This window comes from Bufo gargarizans, chromosome 1, assembly GCF_014858855.1.
Source record: "Bufo gargarizans isolate SCDJY-AF-19 chromosome 1, ASM1485885v1, whole genome shotgun sequence".
Classification (NCBI taxonomy): Eukaryota; Metazoa; Chordata; class Amphibia; order Anura; family Bufonidae; genus Bufo; species Bufo gargarizans.
In genome coordinates, this window is record NC_058080.1 from 517,670,178 (window position 1) to 517,694,002 (window position 23,825).

At 39.5% G+C, this 23,825-nt stretch overlaps 1 protein-coding gene across 1 annotated transcript in view; it reads left to right on the forward strand.

Annotated features, from left to right (window-relative positions):
- Positions 1-23,825, forward strand: part of SGSM1 (small G protein signaling modulator 1) — a 240,980-nt gene that overhangs the window by 211,584 nt on the left and 5,571 nt on the right. Inside the window, exons 21-24 of the mRNA XM_044288814.1 lie at positions 207-289; positions 7,981-8,090; positions 13,353-13,449; positions 18,435-18,602. Of these exons, the coding sequence (XP_044144749.1) occupies positions 207-289; positions 7,981-8,090; positions 13,353-13,449; positions 18,435-18,602 (458 nt within the window). The remainder of the gene's footprint in view (positions 1-206; positions 290-7,980; positions 8,091-13,352; positions 13,450-18,434; positions 18,603-23,825) is intronic.

The window sequence follows — 23,825 nt, forward strand, 5'->3', positions numbered from 1 at the left end:
GGAAATTAAAAAGTACCTCTCCATTTGGTAATCCACATTGCAAATGTCCTAATTCCATGCAGGGCCATTTGATTAAAGTTTGGGGGTTGAGGTTTTATTATACTATAGTTATAGTAACACCTTTAACGCTTCCAAAATATCTTGACAATGTTTTGATAAAAAACACTTTAAATGTAAGTTATGTATATCGTGTATACTTTTTTCAGTTACGTGTGGCAGCACATTGAGACTGGCTATGTGCAAGGAATGTGTGATTTGCTGGCTCCCCTCTTGGTAATACTGGATGATGGTATGACATTCTTTATAACATCTAATCGTTATCTGTCGTGGGTTCAGTTACAAATAACTTAAAGGGAACCTGTCAGCGGCAAAATCCACCCCAAACTGCCAGCAGTACCTTCAAGTAGCCGACAGTGTGTTTCTAATGATGATTTTCTTCCTGCAGTCAGATGCGGGCAGTATAAATTAGTGACAGAAATGCTGATTTCAGCAGTGTATCACTCATGAGCTAAAAGTCAGTGGTTGCTGAGAACCAGCGTCATAATCATTGCAGCCCAGGCCTTGGGAATCAAGAATTATATATTGCAGCGATTATACACAGCATGTTATAAATCCTGTTCAAAATGATTAAACGTGGATAGCTCACCACCCCTCTCTGTATGGCAAAGGTGCTCTAGTCTGAAACTGATCACCCAATCAGTCAGAGTGTGTAATAAAATGGATAAATATACGACTGGCACTCACTATGCAGGTCACATCAACAGCATTTAATTTCAATAAAGATAAGTAAGATTTCAACAGCAAGAGTTCAATGCTAATCACACTGTAAAAAATATAAATCACACTATTAAAACATCACAATTTCCGGATTAATATCTTTAACATAATCACATGTAAAATACCCCCTAAAAAAAATATATAAAATATGCAATCCACTGGTAGTAGGATCCTATGTGTTAAATAAGGTCTTCTATATATAACAATACCTAATAAGTGAAAATCCTTTCAGCTAGATATGGTTGTGTTGCCCACGTCCCGCTTTCCTGACCTATATGGCCAGAGGTTAGAAAGTTCTGTATTATCGTTTGGACAATGTTCCTTTAGATTTTAAATGCAGTGTGCATCCAGACTGTTAAACCTCCCAAGATTCCGTCTCTTTAAGATGCAGTGTCCACACTCCTAAAATGCGGTCCGGTCCTTGTGGAGCAGAGCGCCTCTTTCAGGATTATGGTGGTAATATCAGCATTATCACCTGGTGGTCGGTGCTGTAAGGGAATGTCGCTTACAGGTATGTATTGGTGCCCGGCAGTCCCGTTGTCCAGCTCTCCACTCACCACCGCACGGCTCTAGCTGCTTCCCGGCGTCCTCGCTCTCTGGTATGTGTCACATGACCTCCCCAGAGATATTGCGAGATTTGGTGTCCTTGTTCCGGTATTCAGGTGAGATTATACTCACAGAAAGAAGAAATATGGAGCGCTCCAAATTTAAAGATTGCTTAGATAATCCCAATCATGTCCGGATTCTTAAACAGAGCAGGGATATAACGCCAAATGCATTTCGGGGACTTTACTCCCCTTCCTCAGTGGCTATATCCCTGCTAAAACATCACATCCTTTTATACCGCCACAGGTCTTCTTCAAAATCTGGACTGGAATATGCGTTTTGTTCATTGCGGTATTGATGCGTCTTTCATGCGTTTTTTGGGCGACACATGAATTTTTTTCTGTATTTTCATCATATTGTTGCGATTAATACAGGTAATAAAGGAAAAATTACTACCAGGTTGCTTTCCATTAAAAAATACAAAAGAGTATAAAAGGTCCCAATAAAGGTAAATAACATATATCACAAAAAGGGAAAGTATACTGCAGTCTATCTGAGGTCCATATTAATAGGAGAAAACATATTCATGGAAATATAGTATCAACATAGCCATTCCATCATAATACTGTAATCTACTTTAAATCTCTATGTTTTCAACGTGGTCCAATGTATTGCGAGTAGAAACAGGGAAGTGGGCCTGTCACCAAGGGGGGGTCACAGTGCCGATAAACGGCCAGACATGTGATCCCCCATTGGATGAAAGGCACACCGCCCTAACTTATAGAAAGCCAAAAATCTCTAGCTCTGCATTCAAGCCTGCTGGAATCATGCTTCCAAAGTCGTAAATCTGTTTAGATTCCACCCTCGACATCCGCTCAATGTGGTTCCCACCTCTCCAATGTTTATCAATCCTCTCCAAGGCCACAAAGATCAGCCCCGTGGTATCTTGTCCATGGGCCTCTTTGAAGTGCCTTGAGAGTGAGTGTTTTAAATATCTTTTTTTGATGTTAGAAATGTGTTCGGATATTCTCACTCTCAAGGCTCTTTTTGTTCGCCCAATGTATTGTCTAGCGCACGGACATTGGACGAGGTAGACCACACTGGTTGAATTACACGTAAGAAAGTGATCAATCTCCCACGTAAAAGAATTTTGGGTAGAGAGTACCTTCTTAGTGTTCCTTGGGGCTTTGGTTGTTTTACAACAGATGCATTGGCCACATCTATAGAAACCCTTAAGGTTAATCCACCCGCTAAGGCCTGATGTTTTATTCCGTTTTGTCTTAATAGAAGGGGCCACTTTTATGCCCAAATTCGGTGCTTTCATATACGTTATTTGTGGTCTGGGTGGCATTACTCTACCTATAATTTTGTCCTGAAGTAGGTGATGCCAGTGGCGTTTGACTATCTCTTCCACTTTCCTACGTTGTGTAAGGAAGAATTATCCTAAATTGGGAATCTACCTCATTCTTCTGAGCTGTCTTTACTGTCAATAGCGAGCTCCTCGGTAACCTTCTTACTCTTTCTAATGATCCCTCTAATATTTTGCTTGGGTATTGTTTCGCTAGGAATTTGTCTCTCAAGCTCATGGCTTCCACTTCGAATTGAGCCTCTTCGGTACAGTTCCATTTCAATCTACGAAACTGTCCGAAGGGCACATTCAATAGCCAATTTGGCAGATGACAACTTGAATGTAGAATAAATGCATTCCTAGCAGAAGGTTTCGGATAGGTCTTGCATACATATTTGTTGCCTATTTTTGTAATTGACAAGTCCAAGAATTCTATTTCTGTAGTGTTAGTACTCTGAATGAAGACCAAATTTAGGTCATTTTTATTTAGTTCGGATATGAACGTATTCAAAGTTCTGTGGTCTCCCTTCCAAATTAAAATCACGTCGTCTATGTAACCATACCGTCGTCTATGTACATACCAGAGAGCGAGGACGCCGGGAAGCAGCTAGAGCTGTGCGGTGGTGAGTGGAGAGCCGGACAACGGGACTGCCGGGCAGGAAAGCGGGACGTGGGCAACACAACCATATCTAGCTGAAAGGATTTTCACTTATTAGGTATTGTTATATATAGAAGACCTTATTTAACACATAGGATCCTACTACCAGTGGATTGCATATTTTATATATTTTATATATATTTTTTAGGGGGTATTTTACATGTGATTATGTTAAAGATATTAATCCGGAAATTGTGATGTTTTAATAGTGTGATTTATATTTTTTACAGTGTGATTAGCATTGAATTTTTGCTGTTGAAATCTTACTGTTTGGTTTTATTGAAATTAAATGCTGTTCATGTGACCTGCATAGTGAGTACCAGTCGTATATTTATCCATGTTATAAATCCTGCAGTACAAGAAAGCAGCCATAGTTATCGTGTTTAGAGGAGATTCACTCAAATAGAGCTGAATTATGGATGAGAATCATACCCCCTAGAATGCATCGACTATACCGAGTGAAATTTAACCCCTTAAGGACTTAGGACGTACCGGTACGCCATGTTTGCCGAGTCCTTAAGGATCCTTGACGTACCGGTACGTCCTAACTTTAAAATGACATTGCGGCACAACGGGGGTTAATCGGAACAGGATGTCCGCTGAAATCATTCAGCGGGCATCCTGTCACAACGCCAGGGGGGTCCCGTGACCCCCCCCCCCCCCGCATCGGCGATTGCAGCAAACTGCAGGTCAATTCAGACCTGCGGTTTGCGGCTTTACCTGAGATTTGCGGCAGCGATCGGCGGTGCCATCGGGTCCCCATGCGGCTGTAGGGGGGACCCGATGGCATGAAGGCAGCACGATGCCTTCCTTAGGCATCAGCGCTGCCTTCCGGTGACGAGCCTGTGAGATCCAGCCCCCTGGATATCACAGGCCGGAAGCTGTTTGAGTAATACACACAGTATTACTCATACAGCCAATGCATTCCAATACAGAAGTATTGGAATGCATTGTAAAGGGGATTAAACCCCCAAAAGTTCAAGTCCCAAAGTGGGACAAAAAATAAAGTGAAAAAAAGTTGAAAAAAATAAATTCCCCCCCCAATTTTTTTTTTAAGTTTCAAGTAAAAATAAACAAAAACCTAATTTTCCCCAAATAAAGTTAAGAAAATTGATAAAAAATAGGGGGGGGGGGGGAGTATACATATTAGGTATTACCGTGTCCATATCGACCAGCTCTATAAAGTCACACGCACCCCAAAATAGTGCCAATAAAACAGTCATCTCATCCCGCAAAAATCATACCCTACCCAAGGTAATCGCCCAAAAACTAAAAAAATTATGTCTCTCAGACTATGGAAACACTAAAACATGTTTTTTTTTGCTTCAAAAATGAATATATTGTGTAAAACTTACATAAATAAAGAAAAAGTATACATATTAGGTATCGCAGCGTCAGTGACAACCTGGTCTATAAAAATATCACATGATCTAACCTGTCAGACGATTGTTGTAAATAACAAAAATTATAAACGGTGCCAAAACAGCTATTTCTTGTTACCTTGCCTCACAAAAAGTGTAATATAGAGCAACCAAAAATCATATGTACCCTAAACTAGTACCAACAATACTGCCACCCTATCCCGTAGTTTCTAAAATGGGGTCACTTTTTTGGAGTTTCTACTCTAGGGGTGCATCGGGGGGCTTCAAATGGGACATGGTTTAAAAAAAAAACTGTCCAGCAAAACCTGCCTTCCAAAAACCGTATGGCATTCCTTACCTTCTGCGCCCTGCAGTGTGCCCGTACAGCGGTTTACGACCACATATGGGGTGTTTCTGTAAACTAAAGAATCAGCGCCATAAATATTGAGTTTGGTTTGGCTGTTAACCCTTGCTTTGTAACTGAAAGAAAATTATTAAAATGGAAAATCTGCCAAAAAAGTGAAATTTTGAAATTGTATCTCTATTTTCCATTAATTCTTGTGGAACACCTAAAGGGTTAACAACGTTTGTAAAATCTGTTTTGAATACCTTGAGGGGTGTAGTTTCTTAAATGGGGTCACTTTTATGGAGTTTGTACTCTAGGGGTGCATCAGGGGGGGCTTCAAATGGGACATGGTGTCAAAAAAAACAGTCCAGCAAAACCTACCTTCCAAAAACCGTATGGCATTGCTTTCCTTCTGCGCCCTGCCGTGTGCCCGTACAGCGTTTTACGACCACATATGGGGTGTTTCTGTAAACTACAGAATCAGGGCCATAAATATTGAGTTTGGTTTGGCTGTTAACCCTTGCTTTGTAACTGGAAAAAAATTATTAAAATGGAAAATCTGCCAAAAATGTGACATTTTAAAATTGTATCTCTATTTTCCATTAATTCTTGTGGAACACCTAAAGGGTTAAAAAAGTTTGTAAAATCAGTTTTGAATACCTTGGGGTGTAGTTTATAGAATGGGGTCATTTTTGGGTGGTTTCTATTATGTAAGCCTCGCAAAGTGACTTCAGACCTGAACTGGTCCCTAAAAATTGGGTTTTTGAAAATTTCTGAAATATTTCAAGATTTGCTTCTAAACTTCTAAGGCTTGTAACATCCCCAAAAAATAAAATATCATTCCCAAAATGATCCAAACATGAAGTAGACATATGGGGAATGTAAAGTAATAACTATTTTTGGAGGTATTACTATGTATTATAGAAGAAGAGAAATTGAAACTTGGAAATTTGTCATTTTTTTTTTTTTTTTATAAATTTGGTATTTTTTATAAATAAAAATTATTTTTTTACTTCATTTTACCAGTGTCATGAAGTACAATATGTGACGAAAAAACTCTCTCAGAATGGCCTGGATAAGTTAAAGCGTTTTAAAGTTATCAGCACTTAAAGTGACACTGGTCAGATTTGCAAAAAATGGCCAAGTCCTTAAGGTGAAATAGGGCTGAGTCCTTAAGGGGTTAAAGTAGAAGTGTCACTTCAGTAAATGGCATTTATTATGTAGAGGACGCTAATACAAGCCACTTACTAATGTATTATTATTATCCATATTGCTTCCTTTGCTGGATGTATTCATTTTTCCATCACATTATACACTGCTCATTTCCATGGTTATGACCACCCTGCAATCCATCAACGGTGGCACACTATAGGAAAAAGCACCGGCCTCTCTGGTGGCCTGGACTCTGGGAGCTTACATAGGCACGTGCTTTTTCGTATAGTGTGAAAGCATTGCCACCGCTGCTGGATTGCAGGGTCGTCGTAACCATGGAAAAAAGCAGTTTATAATGTGATGGAAAAATGAATCCAGTCAGGGAAGGACGCAATATGGACAATCACAATACATTAGTAAGTGCCTTGTATTAACTTTCTCTACATGATAAATGCCACTTGCTGAAGAAGCACAACCCCTTTAAATTTGTCTCATCCAACCTCCAATCTGTTCACTGTTTCAGTTGTAATATGGGTCTTTTGAATGACTAAACATCCTACCCATAACATAGCTAAATTTCCTAGCCTGACCAAAACCCTACTGGAAGTAAGTTCCCAAGAAAAATAAAAATAATTACACTGTACCTGCAAAGGGCAAACTGCAGAACATACTACACCATAATTCAGCTCAGTACATATTCACTGAAAGCCAAGTTTATTGTCCAACCAGCTATTTGCTTCTGATGGGCTACTAAAAAAGTACTTAAAGAAGTTATGTCATAACGGATGTAAAAGATGAAAATCAGACATCATATAGTACATGACAATCTCTTTCTAACAAAGCTAGAACCATCCCTAAACCTCACATGGATCCAAAGCTCTTCCCAATGATTGCTTCAATTGTTCTGCTAGAGTTATTTCAGGCTGGCAGCTCAGGGGGCATGTCCTTTCTGTTGAAGCCCTCTCCCTATCACAGCCCAGAGGTCATGTCCTTTCTGCTGCAGCTCTCTCCCTATCACAGCTTAGTGGGTGTGTCATTTCTTCTGCAGCTGTTTCCCTGTGACTGCCACAGAAGATATGGCTGGAGGCAGTTAAAGATTTAAACTGAGTGCATGCAACCTTTTCATTGAGGTGGATGGAGAAATGAGGAAAAGAACGAACAGCAGGTGGCGCCATACAGGCACATTTTATTGAATAGCTCAGTGGCTATACAACATTTTTTATTACATGCAATTACAAAAGCATTCAGATCCAGTTGCTGGTATGAAAACGATAGCATATATAGCAAATTTTTTTGTGGCAAAACTATTTTAAGAAACTCAATTTGTCAGGATTCATCAAAATATAAATTAATTTGTCAGGATTCATTGTTTCCAATTCAAGCCAGTTGTACATAAAAATTTCCCACATCTATCCAAAAAGTTTCACAAAGTCATGGGCAGTATGTGGCCAGGCATTGTCACATAAAAGCTTACAATATCCCTTATTGAGAGACTTTTGCTGCAGATCAGAAATGTGAACTGCACAGCTAAAATTACAGCATAAAACTAACTCTTAAACAGTTTGCAGAAATATATTAATAGAGACATAAAAAGTAAGATAATCTTTCACTGTTATGTTTCTGTAGAGCTTCCACATCCTAATTTTGAGATGCTCTTAAAATGATGTTGTTGCTAATTGGCCAGTGTGTTTTTTTATGAGTGATTTAGCATGTAGAGAAAAGAAGGTTTGTTATTTTACTATGGTGGTTGATTTTGGATAATAATGGACATCTTTAAATATCTGTCCCACAGAGGCCCTGGCGTTCAGCTGCTTTACAGAGCTTATGAAGAGGATGAACCAGAATTTTCCACATGGAGGTGCTATGGATACACACTTTGCCAACATGAGGTCTCTTATACAGGTAAACTGAATCTATTTATCTAAAATCTCATAAAACTATTCAGATGGCATAGAGTTGGGAGCATATTATCCTGTCAAGCTTTTCTGCTAAGGTTCTCGGTTAACCTGGTTTGGAAAACAAATAATCTGTTCCATTGGTAAAGTTTCTGTTTAACTTTTTGTGCGTTCTACTCTACCTGTTATACTTGTTTCTACTTTCTGTTATGAAAGTTATGAAGTGACAAGAAACAGCCAGCGTTGCAGCTCTTAAAGGTTTCCGATACTTTTATACTGATGATCTATCCTCTGAATAGGTCATTAGTATCTGAACAGTGGGGGTCCGACACCTAAGACCCCAGCCAATCAGCTGTTTGAGAAAGCATCGGCATTGGCAGTAGCGCCACGGCCTTCTCACAGTTTAGCATAGGCCATGTACGTCACATTAATCAGTCACGTGGCCCAGGTGCAGCTCAGCCCTGTTGTTGAAGTGAATGGGGCTGAGCTGCGATACCAAGCACGGCCACTATACAATGTACGGCACTGTGCTTGGTGAGCTGAGAGAAGGCCGCTGCACAACTGCGAGCACTGGTGCCTTCTCTAACAGCTGAGCAGCACGGGTCCTGGTTTTCAGACTCCCACCGATCAGATACTGATGATCTATTCTAGTCTTCTTTCTCAACCTACTGAAATGAATACAGTATCTTGCAGTGTCCCAATTACAGTCCTTTCCACAGTCCACTCTTTTTGTTCCATCGCTGTCCTCCCTGTTGTCGGCTTTTTAGAATCCGTTTAGTAATCTGCGCGGCCCTGCTGCGTTTGGCCATATAATTTGGCTGCTCAGCTCAGTACATTTCACAGCAAACTACGGCTAAGATTACACCTTGCCAAAAACCTTACAGCAAAGCCAGCAACACACTACTGCAACCTATAAGCCCAGCCTGAGGATGCTGCCACAAGGACACAGCGGTGCTGCAGCAAAAAAAAATAAAAAAAATGTTTTTTTTAGTTTTTGCAACAGCATTGAACACAACACATTAAAAAGTTTTTGCAACAACATATCTGCATTTATGCTGCGTTTCCTTCCAGCAAAGGAAAACACAAAGCAAACTTGAATTACATTAATGCAACTCAATTTTGTAATGAATGGAAATCAGTTTCATAATTCATATAATTCAATTCTGCTGTTTGTGATTTGCCTTTCTTTTCCTTTGCCAGAACATTCTTTGCCAGAACCTTGCTGTATAGTATAGGCGATGTACAATTTTGAACTGCATCAATCTATATTTTTGGGAGATCGATACTTTTTTTATATTTTGATAGACTACATCCCAATCCAAATTGCTCCTATCGCCCAGTTCAGCTTCCCAGCCTCCCTCGCTTTTGAATGTTGTTATTTCCCCTAAGCAGTCCTGAAGCCTCTGATATATTTGAGAAAGAGTAAGTTGTGTGTCCTTAAATTTAAAACAATAATCCAAAAACGAGTTTGCCCTTATAATCAAAAGGCTTTTGTCCTGAGTGCTCGTAAATGCATGACTAATTTGTGAGTATCTAAATCTATCTAAGAAGGTAACGTTTGTATCCTTCATCATTTTGTCTATAGAGGTAATACTACTGTGTGAAATTATATGAGTTAAGCGGTTAATCCCGCGTGAATTCCAATATTTGTAATCTTCAATTAACATAAACTCTTTCAAATTATAATTGTGCCAAAGTGGGGTAAAATAAGTGGGACTTCTTACACCCAATATTTTTTTAGTCTTCTTCCAAACCCTATCTAACGTATCACTAATTAAACACTGTTTTTTTCCTTTTCCCCGGGTATCCACTCTCCAAGATAGAGAAGATATCTCCATACGGCCCCTGAAAATCCCTTGATATAATGCTCATCAATGTCGCAGACTGGTGGTCTCACCCCCGTCCAACCCACCACATTATCTGAGCTGCAATATAGTATCCCTGATGGAATGGAAGGGAAAGACCGCCATCTCTCTCCGAGAGCCAAAGATATTTTTGCTTAATCCTAACCCTTCCCCTCCCCCAGATTAACTCATTCAGTAATCTATCAAGCAGCCCAAAAATGAATCGTCAATCCGTATCGGGCAAGCTGTCAAGGGGTATAGAACGATAGGGAGAACAACCATCCTAACCAGTGCTATCCTTTCTACCTGTGACAGAGGCAACTTCTGCCAGGTGCGGATCTTCTCCCTCAGCTTATTAATCATAGGAGTTATATTTAAAAGATTATATCTGGTCAGACCTGCACTGATTCTAATATCCAAGTATTGTATAGAATCGGTAAGACCAAGTGGCCTAATACCCAAAACGCCATCAGGAGGTGGTCGAGCTAGGGGTAGAAGTTCGGACTTATCCCAATTTACTTTATAGCCTGATAGTAAACCATATTCTTCCAAGATATTCATAACAGATGGAACGGCTTTCCATCCCTGCCTCAAAAACACAAGGATATCATCCGCATACAGACTAATTTAATCCTCCTCTCCCCTCCCTCCAAAGCCAACATCCAGAGACAGGATGGAGCGGTCCTCCCCCTCTCCAACATATATATTAAGAAAGGCTCGCGTATATTAGACTGTATTTTTCGTTTGGAGATAAAACCCGTCTGATCCGAATGGATCAGACAGTGTATGACCCCCTTCAGCCTATTAGCAAGCAATTTAGTTAATATCTTGTAGTCGGTATTAAGTAATGAAATTGGGTGATACGATCCAACCTCCGTCCCATCTTTATCCTTTTTCAAGATTAGAGAGATAGAAGCTTCCCTCAAGGATGGAGGGAGTAAACCACTCCTCCAAAATTCATTAAACATTTGAAGAAGGAGGGGCAATACCGTTTTACGATGTGCTCTATATAATTCAAAAGGTAATCCATCTCGCAGTGGGGCCGTATTGCCCTTTATGCTATCAACGGCAGACTCTAGTTCTTCAAGAGTGATTGGCGAATTCAATTTCAAATGATCTTGATTGGAGAGGCAAGGGAGTGCCACGCTGTCCAAAAAAGAGGAATCGGAGGCTCCCTCTTCCACCCCAAGATCGGACTGATATAATTTGGTAAAATATTCTATAAAGGTGGTTTTAATGGTTAAATAATCATTAGTTAGCGCACCGGTAGGTAACTTAATTTGCTTTATTGGGATTTGGGTCCTTTGATTAGCCACTACAGATGCCAACATTCTACCCGTTTTTCCTTTTTCAAAGCAGGCCTGTTGTCCCGCAAAGAAGGATTTGTGTTGCGCTTTTTCATATAAGAAGGTCTGATACTCTCTCTTAGCCTCCATTAATAATAATCTAACATTTTCCCCATTCTGTCTGGCCAAATCTACCTCCAAGGCCCCAACCCTCTCTGCCAATTCCTTTTCCGTATTCCGCCCTTTTTTTCCTGATTCTCTTCCAGTATATGCCTCTTATCATGGCCTTCAGAGAGTCCCACACAAAATGTATATGTGTGGAGCCATAATTTAGTGCCCAAAATTCTAAAATATCTTCCCTGATTCTTTCTTGGTCACCTACCACTTGGATCTAGTGTGGATTTAACCTAAAGGGTTTTCTTCCCTTTAAGGACACAGTATCAACCATCGACAGCGACATTGGAGTGTGGTCGGATATGCCATGCGGCTCATACTTCATTTTTTGTATCCGTACCAAAAATTCGGGGCTTGCCAAGGATAAATCTATCCTTGACATGACCCTGCAAGATCTACTAAAACATGAGAAAGCGATTTTCTCTCCATATAGATTCCACCACACATCAGTAAGGCCCAACTCCTGACAGATCCTGCTAAGGGTCGGGAACTGACCGTTAACACTCCCCCCTCCACTAATCATAGATACTCTATCCTTGTTATACAAATCTCCCATCACTAATAGAGGGCACGAGTTCCTCAAGTTTTCTCAGTACCTCAGAGGAAAAAGGGAGAGGGATATATACAAACGCGAGCATGCATACCAGTCCCATCCACCGGCCATATAAAAATATAAATCTTCCCTCTCTATCAACCCATTGATCATATGGTTCATAGTCTACACTTCTATGAATAAATACACTTACTCCTTGTGAATAGGCCGAATAATGGGAGTGGTACTAGTACCGCATCCAGGGTTTTCGCATATAATATATTCTTTCCGCAGTTAGATGGGTCTCAAGTAGCGCCACGATAGCAGGTAAATGTCTAGAGATGGTATCGTAGACTACCCTCCGTTTAAACTTATCCGCCAATCTGCGGACATTCCATGTAAAAATCTGTGACATTTACTCAACTATGGTGGGTGGTCGGTATTATCCGCTCCCTTTCTGGTTCTACATCGGGTCCCGCAGCAGTGAAAACATCCCCCCTCCCCATGGTGCACAGGACAGTTAAGGCCCATGCTCCCCCCCCCCCCCCCCCCACTCCTCACAATTTCCTTCATACTGTATTTTCAGTAAGAGAAAAAAAGAAAAACCAACAGAGACCAAAAGAGAGAAAATCAAACTAAGTAAATAAATAAATCCTAATTAGACACAGAGAAAAATCCATTCATCGGATATTCTCATTCATTCATCTTGACCTCCCCAAATTGTCTTCTTTTAAGTTGAGTAGAAAAAGAATAGTCTGGGTAGATCGAGATTTTATTTCCATTGTGCATCAAATCGCCTAATTCTCTCTTTCGCCTTAATATTTTATTTTGGTCATTAGCGCACAAGATTTTAACAAGGAGGCTGCGTGGTGGGGCACCAGGGGGAGGTTTCTTATTGGGGGTTCTATGCGCTCGCTCAACCATGAAAAATGATGAAAAGGATTCTCGACCCAGGGAGTCCAGCAGCCATTCCTGAATGAATCCCCCTGGGTCGTCCCCCTCTGATCCTTCAGGGAATCCAATCAGTCTGACATTCCCCCTGCGTGACCTATCCTCCAAATCAGTTAGTTTTTCCTTAAAGGCCTTATGTTCTGAATCAATCATCTAAAAAAAAATTCCCATTAGGGAGGCTTCGTTTTTAGTAGCAGTTAGGGAGCGTGGCCTTCTCTTAAACCAGCTGATCTTCGGGGATGTTGGACCCCTGCCGATCTGATATTGTGACCTATCCTAAGGATAGGTCATCATTATTAAAATCCCAGAAAACCACTTTAAATCTAGTAAATAAATAAGTAATTACATTTTTTATTTAAAATGTGTAAATTGTTCCAGATTTGCATGTGTCTCATTTAGCTTTCAGTTGTTGTTTGAGTTTATATGTAGCATATACACTATTTCAGTGTTCAGATTTATTTTACTCTAATTTCTTTTATTAGATTTTGGATTCTGAGCTTTTTGAACTCATGCATCAAAATGGTGACTATACTCACTTCTACTTCTGTTACCGCTGGTTCCTTCTGGACTTCAAAAGAGGTGAGCAATGATCAGCAATACGTGACAGAAATAATTGCATTACATATATAAATGTCAACTTGCATTTGTGAGTGCCAATACCAAATACTTGCTCTTTTTGTCTATTTGCAATTCTCTTCATCAGACACAGCCCCAAAATACAGTCAACAGGGTGATCAGCTGACCACCCTAGCTCCCATTCCTGACACCCCTGGCAAACAGATGATTTTGCATGGGAAGCCCACTGCTGGAGTGATGTATCACAATTTGAGTCCTGGGGCCAAAGTGCATGTCCAATTTGACTCATAGAAGAGGTTCTTCTTAATGAGACAGCCCTCATATTCAGACCTCTTGTGTTATTTGTTTTGAAGGCTTACTTTGTGTAATTTTTCTAAAACTGCTTTAACAGTTTAAAGAGGTTGTTTCACTTCAGCAAATGACATTTAGCATGTAGAAGTTAATGCAAGGCACATATTGCCTCCTGTGCTGGCTTGATTAATTCTTCCATCGCATTATACACTGCTCATTTCCAGGGGTTATGACCACTGTGCAATCCAGCAGCGGTGGTTGTGCTTGCACACTATGGGAAAAGGCACTGGCCTCTCTGGTGGCTGGGACCGTGGGAGTCCACGTAGGCCAACGCTTTTTCCTATAGTGTGCAAGCATGGCCATCACTGTTGGATTGTAGGTTGGTCGTGGCCATGGAAATTAGCAGTGTATAATGTGAAGGAAAAATGAGTTTAGCCAGAAAAGGAGGCAATATGGACAATCACAATACATTAGTAAGTGCCTTGTATTAACTTTGTCTACATGATAAGTGCCATTTGCTGAAGTGAGACAACCCCTTTAAGGCTTTGTTCACATCTACAGATGTAGCAGCGCTAGCGATCACTGTTTTCGCATAGTGTCACTAACGAATCGCGACTTCTCCTCTTTCAAAGAGCAATACACAACAAGGCCAGTAGATGGCAGTGTTACACTAAAGTACGTAATGACACTACACTACACCCGATCCTCCCCGGCAACCTTTTGCCACACATCCCTCCACATCTTCCCCACTCCTACTCTGCTTGCCCTTTTTGTAAAATATAATAATATATAGTGTATATGTAGGTATAATATGTGTATGTGTATATATATATATATCACCATTTGTATTAATGAAAAGTTGTACTGTCCTTTACTACAAGGAACATGAATTGTGTTCATTAATTAAAGAGCTACTGTATATACCTATTTATTTATACTTATTTTATTAGTCTACTACACTATAATTAGGATTATACTATAAAAATTAAATATACTACACCATATTATAGCTTAAACTTTGCTTAATTGATTTTTACTTAAAAAATTTTTTTTGTACAGGCACATATTTAATTCATGCTTTACATATTCCACATACAATTCCATAACATAATAATGAAATGAAAGTACGGTATTTACAGCAGATAATATACTGTAACAGTATACAGTATATTACTATATACTATCGCAGATCAGCACAGATCTTTTCCCCTGCCCGCTATCTCCCCGCTCGCATCCTCCCTGCCCGCAGGTACTCAGAGCGATGTGGTGGTAGCTGGAAATTCAGTGTATACATATGTATAGGAGTGGCGGCCAGTTTCATCTCCCCTTTCTTAACGGTGGTTAAAATGGAGTTAATATCTTTTCAGATTGATCTCCTATATGTTGCCTAGTGAATGTGGGGTCATATATGGCCTATATATATGTATACAAGTGACTGGCCATCTAATATAATATACGTCCACATATAAAAATGACTAGCAATATATACAGTACGTGTATATACAGGTGGCTGGCACTATAAGTGACTGCCTTACTGAAGTAATATACATGCATGGTGGGAGCTGGTAATGCAGTATGTGTGAATATATGGGGGTGGCTGGTAATTGCAGATCCCATGTAATGGCAGTATATTGGAAAAATTAATGTTAATGAGGATAAAAATAGCAATAAAAATATTGGCAATAATAAACATCAAATAAAATTAAATACGCCATATAGTATGTGTATATTAAGGTACCTACATCAGTAGTGACTTGAGGTGGATAATGCAGCATAAATAAATAGAAAAATCACTGAAAAAAACAAAGATAAAAACATCCTGCACAATATGATAGATAAATGTGCTGATGTCCCTGGCCACATTCATGAAAAAAATTACAGAAAAAAAAGAAAAACGATAATAATGCACTTAGTAATATAGATGCAAGCATTATATATGAACCAATCCCTCATTCTGATGTAATAAAATCTGAGACTCTTAGCCAATATATTTTGATCAAAACACATCTGTGCCCGCCTACCAAGCGCCAAGGTGGTCTCAGGTCAGGTGGGTCTTACGCTAAACCTACCTAAGCCATTGGGCTTCTATGTTCAGAAGCACAGACACCGCACATATGGTGTGCTGCTCCTCGTCACCTCCATGTGCATCAAGCACCCGCTGGAAGGAGGAGCAAGCACACCTATATGTACCACCTAATCAAGGAGGTCTATGAGATAGGGAGGGCAAAAGTGCAAAGGAATGCTGCTCCCAAGATAAAATAGGAGCACATTCACACTTGAAGGTGCCACTCCCTCAAGGATATACTACATAAACAGAAAAATCACAGAAAAAAATAAGATAAAAACATCCTGCACGATATGATAGATAAATGTGCAGGTATCCCTGGCCACATTCATGAAAAAATATGTGCAGGGCTCTCTTATGTGGGCATCAATTCTTGGTAATCAAATGTCCGTACAAATAATACAAATAAGCTGCCTCTGTCACAGGATTTGATATAACCACACAGTGGGCATAATTTAAGGTGAGAACGATATAATGCATACAGCGGATATTTAAAATAATATATATCCAAAGGTATCACATTGGTTTGAAATAAGAGATCCACCAAGCTATTTTCACATGATGTTTCCACTTCATGATACTGCAAGAATCTAAAGTGACATTCAAAAGATGCTGAAAGATCCATAAGAGACATCTAACAATTTTTCTGTTACAGTACTTTCCATAGTGAAAAAAACAGCAAACACTACTAATGAAAAAGAATATCTCATGTGTATTATAGATTATATTTTGTCAATAACTGGTAACTGTATAGAGGTCAGCTCCATTTTTGGCCATCTCGTGTGTTGGTCGACGTGACATAAATACAGTTCTCAGTTTAATATCGCCATCTATACTCCATTTATACTATATTTTATTAAAAATTACGTCCTAGAATGTTTTATTAAATATTTTACTGTGTATATGTTAGAAATATTGAATACTTACCTTGGTTAATAATCTCTGAGTGGTTCCAAACAATGAGTGCCTGTCATCTATATACGTAATTACACTTTTTGCGATGCGGTAAGTCACTTTCACAAGAGCACCAGGTCCAGAGTGAATAGGAGGGTAAGCCTCTACAATTCTTTCTTTCATATAAAAAAAAAAAACTATAGTAAACTTTTAATTTTTCTTCCTTTTTTGGTTTACTGTACTTCAGGCTTTGGACTGCCACTCCTATATATGTGTATACACTGAATTTCCAGCTACCACCACAGATGTGTAATGTATTAGAAAGGCAATCACCGATACTACCAGCTACTTCTTTATATACATATACATACTAAATTGCATAGCCAGTCTGAAGGTGACTCTAGAAGCACTCAGTATACTTAGTACTTAGTATCTGAGAGAGAAACCAGGGAAGATATACACAGAGCGCAAAGCCCGCTAAATGTGATTTCCGACTATATGAATACTGCATAAGCAGAACTTACCAGGAGGCTTGAGATAGTTGTGGACCAAATAATCACTACTTCCAGCCCCTGGTCAAACCAAGGATCACCTTTGTTCCTTTTTTCCTGTTGCATTCACAGGAGGTCAGGGGGATGCTCCTAAACACCCAGGGTACATAAAAAACAAAACAAAAGGAGCGACATTCCTGCCCCGAAACAAAATAGGACTGCCATTTTCTTTTCTGGCTGATTCTTTTATAACAGGAGGTGTGTTCTTATTGGTTCCCCAAGTAACATGCCCTCCCCTGCCCATTCACATTAACAACTAGGTTTGATTAACAGAATACAGCATAGTCAGCCAATCAGAGAAATGTTCCCACAGTCATGAGAGACAATCAGAGAAAAGTTCCCAGGCAATTAAGGTTACATCATGCATTCCGCTCAGCTTGATACACTATTTTGCTATTTTTGACAGAATATGTTATTTGAATGAAGCCTATATTGTCACTCATGTATGTAGGCAGCCAACCTTTAAAGAGCTGCTTGGTGGGTCTTCTGATTGTCAGTAAATTTGATCAAAAGGTATATGTTAAAAATTGATGCAAAATTCCACCCAGTTTTCACTACTGATAAAAGTTTTAGTTATTTTTATTATTTAGTTATTTGACTACTAATGTCACCTTAAAGATTATTTTATGGACTAATTCACCAAAACACATTGGGAAGATTTACAAATCCTGTAGATGGTGTAAACATATGCTGTATGTTGATGAGGAAACATGAAGTACAGAGAGGACTGACAGGACAGACTGTGGTAATGTGTTGCTGTGGTAATGGAGACTGTAAACAAGTGCTGCTGCTCATCAGCCGCATCCCCAACCTCCTCTCTGTACTTAATGTCTCCTCATGGACCTACAGAGATTCAGCTGAAGATCTTATCATCTGTATTCAGGATCATAATCCCTGACAAGTAGGAGAGGAGGATGAGGCAGCTTTTTAGCTCTGTGCTCTGAAGTAACTTGTCTTCCTGTGTGATTTGGACAGGCTTGGTGTGTACTAATAGGACGGCGGCCATTTTATTTCCCCTGATGATCACTCCCTAGACAAAATGAACCTTAATAACTAATGAACGGTATTTGGGAATATATTTATAATAAAGTAATATTTAAGCATTTTAATTTTCTTAATTCCTTTAATGACGAATAAATCAAGGTAATATATCTGTTCATTTACGATTCAATCCATCTGTTTCACAGAATTGGTGTATGATGATGTGTTCTCCGTATGGGAAACAATCTGGGCTGCTAAGCAAGTGTCATCTTCTCACTTTGTCCTTTTCATTTCCTTGGCACTGGTGGAAGTCTATCGTGATATTATCCTGGAAAATAATATGGACTTTACTGATATAATAAAGTTCTTTAATGGTAAGTCACGTACATTTCCTTTACTTTGTTCTATATAAAACATCTCAAGAGCTGTAATTGTAGATAATGTAGTAATTAATATGGCTATTATATTATACAGTGTTTTCCAAAGGCATTGTACAAAATAAGACATATTGAAAGTTAGATGATCCAAAATAAGAAAGAAGTACTTCTGTTTATTCAGAAAATTAGATGCAGAGACAATGGAACATCTATTGAAATGTATCTGTAAAGAATAAATCAAGGCAACTGGACGTACTGTAGATTTCTTGAAAACATTTCACTCGTTCTTCCAACGAGCTTTCTCAATTCTGAGTGATTGTACAAAAATTCTGGGAATAAATATGTAACTGAATCCACATCTGGTAATTATACCCAGCATTGGGTCAAAGGTGTTGATTCCATTATCCTAATTGGAGTCAGTAGGTGATAAAGACTTCCCAGAAAAAGGTGTCAAGACAGCATTGTATGTGGCAGACAATAGATGTCTAACCCCTCCCCCCCCCACCTCTATTCAAGAACAAGTGAAACGTTTTCAAGAAATCTACAGTACGTCCAGTTGCCTTGATTTATTCTTTACAGATATATACCATGACCTGGATAAATGAGAACCTTCACAGACATCTATTGAAATGGCATAGTCCCAATGCCAGGGCACAGTAAAAGTGTAGAAACAAGAATTAATCATATAGGCAAAACATATACATTCAATTTGGTGGTCTGTGGACATTAGGGTTTATCCAAGCAAAATAAGGGGGCAACAAATTACCTTTTCCATAAAACATGTTTTTATTATGTACAATTACTTATTGGTATTGAATTTGTATAGTGAATTTATACCAACCTATAAAATACAGATCTTATTTTTACCACATAACAAACCATAGGCAAGAATATGTTAAAAAAAAAAAAAAAAAAGTGGTGGATTTGCATTTTTTTTTCCATTTGCCCTCCCCTCCTAAAAATCATTAAACCTAATCAATAAATTATATGTACCCCAAAATTGTGCCATTATAAAAAAAAGTTAAAGGGGTCCCTATAATGACCCCCAGAATCCCTGTGCTAGGGAGGCTGGTCACTATCGCACCCTGTTATTGGCAGCTCCGCTTGCTGACGGATGTTTTGATCCCCGCAACGGGAAGATGCAGTGGCTGTCGTGCAGGGATACGGAGGGACGCAGGTTCCAGGGAGCAGGCTATTATGCTCTAGAGGAAGGGCCCAGGCATTCTGGGGGTCATTATAAGAACTCGATAACCCCTTAAGAACTTCATAGCTTAGGTTCGTGTTAAGGCCTCCTGCACACGACTATATGGCTTTTTCAGTATTTTGCGGTCCGTTTTTCACTGATGCTTTTTTCTGTTTTTTGGTTTCGGTAGTGTTTCCGCTTCCATTCTGTTTTGCCATTCCGTTTGGTTTCCGTTTTTTATCCATTTTTTGCGGATCAGAAATGGAAGCATACAGTAATGTTTAAACAGTAAGTACATAAAAAAATTGGGCTGGGCATAACATTTTCAAAAATGGAATGGATACAGAAGACATACGGATGCATTCCGTTTTTTGGAGGATCCATTGACTTGAATGAAGCCACGGATCATTATTTGCGGGCAATAATAGGACATGTTCTATGTTTGAACGGAACAGAAATATGGAAACGGAAGGCATACGAAGCACCTTCCGTTTTTTTTGCGAATCCCATGACTTGAATGGAGCCACGGATTGTTTTTTGCGGGCAATAATAGGACATGTTCTATGTGTGAACAGAACAGAAATATGGAAACGGAAGACATACGGAGTACCTTCCGTTTTTTTTTGCAGATCCATTGAAATAAATGGTTCTGTATACGGTCTGTATACGGAACGCAAAAAAACGGAACGTAAATGGAAGTACATCTAGAAAATACAGTACTTTGTGTTTTAATATTTTGCCGACATTTTAAAGCTGAATAGTAATCCTGATGCAGTTCTGCTCATACAGCTGACAGTTTGTTACAGTGTACAAGTATTAGGTCTGGTCATATTCAGTCACATCAAGTAATTAAAGGGAATGCCATCAGAAAATGACCTCTTGCTTAAATCATGTTATTTGTGTTAAACATATTTTAAATAATTTTTGATGATATTTTACATTTTCCAAGTCAATATCTATATAAAAATAAACTATAACATCCTGCAGTTTTCGCATCGGCCACTAAACCTAATAGATGTCACTTCTTGGTCTGTGCAGATGACTTTACTGCAGTTATCTGCTTATCATTACAGGTAGAATTAGAATGGGAGGTATCACCTACAGTATATAGATAACACAGAATCCACCATTCACAATAGATGATTGTCAATACTTATCTGCTCCCGCTTGACCTCTACATAGGCTGCAGAGCATGCCTAAAAAACTCTGCCATAGAGATCAAAGAGTTGGCTCCTGTCCATTATATCTATTGCCTGCAATGACTGCTGTAAAGCATATCTGTGAATGCTGTTTACAAGATGGCTGCCCCGACAATAATGTTAAGGAAAAATAATTTAACCCCTTCAACCACCGTGACGTACCCAGGGTTTTATGGAGCAGGCTGCTGCACTGAGCTCACTCCATACACGACGGGTGCCAGCTGTATAATACAGAAAGTTGCGAATATAGAAAAAATGGTGGCTCACTCACTGTTCCACTTTTGGAGAGGTGCACTGCCCTGCAGCACTCCCTATTGCTGATGTAGTGAAAAATAAAGTGATTGGGTTGGGCGTCACTCAAATATCAGGCAAACATATGTCCAGGTGGATTGTAACAGAATCATTTTATATATATATATCACACATATAATACAAACAACATGTTGGATAAAACTATATACTTTAAAAACAGCAATTTAAAAAAATCAGGATTAAAAATGGATGAGTAACACTGAATCAATTATGCCAAATGAATTTCAAAGTTTGTGACTCAAAGGAAAAAAGTCTCATACAATGTATGTCAGTATAAAGCTGTATCACTGTGACCTTAAGTTCCTTCCAAATTTGTGGCCCAGAGAGGTGTAATCTCATACAAATGTATGACACAATGGGCTAACAGCAAAAGTCAAATATTTGTAATATACGTAACAGTGCTCAAGCATATATCGGGGTACTTTACCACTCCTGCGTCTTCTATGATCGTGGGATCGTGTCATGAGGGTGTCAAGAGCTACGTCTGACTCCGTTATACCCGGGGTCAGGAAGTCGCAGCAGGTGGCTGCCCGCTCTATGTCTACAGATAGTGCCGTTTCTTAATGGTAGCTTTCTGGGTTTGCCTTGCAATCCTTTTTGGCTCACTCAGGGATCTGTAGCATCTTCTCCGCAGCTGTTTCTGGTCCAGCAATCCCAACCTCCTTATAGTCCCCTCTCCTCACTTCTCTGGTTCCCAGATATAGAGCTTCCTGCCTGGACGTCTATACTGACCCACTGGAGCTGTGATTCCTGGTTGTTGTTCCAGAGCGTTACCCTCCGGATCCCTGTTGGGCTTTTGTGGTCCGCTGTTGTCACCCACCTGGGATTATATGTTTTGTCTGTATTGTCTGTCCTCTCCTTGGTGTTTTCCTTTAGTGTTAGTGGTGCAGACTAGTGTTCCCACCGCCCTATTCACTACGTAGGGCTCATCTCAGGGAAAGCCAGGGTTTAGGCACGTGATCGGCGTACGGGTGAGAAACCCGTCTAGGGACGTCAGGGCAGTCAGGTGCCAGCCTCTAGGTGAGTTAGGGGTCACCACCTTTCCCTCTCCCTTGGACAGGGCCTTCCCATTTCCCTCCCTTTGCGTCACGTATGTGATCGGCACGCCGGTCATGATAGATCGCTTGTACACCTGGCACTTTAATCCAATGCTCTGTTGTGAGCTGCAAAGACCTGCACGTAGGATTTCCCAGGCTATTAGTTGTGTGTTGTAGCGGTATAGCTTTATTCCACCACTTTGACCTGCCAGGACCTGTGTGGCGTCCCACGTGGTGCACTAGGCGGTCATGTGATTTATCCTTCCAGGCGGGGATTTCAAATTACCTTAGGGGCAGGTGATTTGCTCCAATGTTGCTTTAAGTCCAAAATAGGAGCATGCAGTAGCAAGCACTTCTTTCTTGGTGGTCCCTCACTGTCAATACCATAAGTAAGCGTTTCGGGGTAAAAAAGACCCCTTCTTCAGTGGTGTGAACAGTGATGGCCAAATGTCCTTTTTTATATTGTCCTTAATTGGAACATTGCATGCTGGAACAGTGAGGGACTTGGAAGACATGGATGTGGATTTCAGTATTGGACTATACAATTGGAGTGGTTGTCCCTATTCATTAGTCCTTTCCATATAACTGGGGTTCAATGCCGTATACGTATTTAAATAGAAAATAAGCACATATGCGGTTTATTTATTCTCAATGCGTTTTCTCAATATGCAATTCATAGCTGAAATCCATATACATTATATCTATAAAAAACAACTATATCTATAAAAACATATATAATTCGGTCAATTTGTATCTTACATGCACATTAAACCTTAAAATGACCCATAGAGTTAAAATATTGAATGCTTTTTTTCCAGAAAATTGTTAAAATGGAGACTGGAGATGATGTACTGAGGTCTAAAATGCATATTCGAATGTGATAATATTACGTATCTACACACAGAGTTGAGGATGACTTCAAAAAACTATCCAAAACAAGAGATAAGTCACCAAATAGCAACTTTTAAAAAATGTGTGGAAAATGACTAAAAGGAAACAGTATAAGATACAATTTATCAAAAAAGGAAATTGAAGCGATTAAACAGCTACAGTCAGCCAATGAAGTCACGATAAGACCAGCACACAAGGGGGGAGCACTTCTTTAGGAATCTTCTTTAGGAATCTTGTTAGAACAAGAAGCTAAATACATTATGAATACGGAAAAAAGATTACCAGTAATGTATTGTATTCCTAAAATACATAAGGACCACCAGGGAGACCCCAAATATCTGGGATTAATTCCATCTCCTCCAATTTGTCAAGATATATTGACAAATTGCTACAACCCGTTGTGAAAAACATACCTTCCTATATTAAAGGCACAACTGAGGTGATTAAAATATTGGAGGAGATGGAATATAAGAAGGACTGGATACTGGGTACGCTGGATGTGAATTCCCTGTACACAATAATCGATCATGAACAGGGTTTGGATGCGCTCCACCAACAACTTGTCCTGAGTAACACTATGACGGAGGAACAAATATTG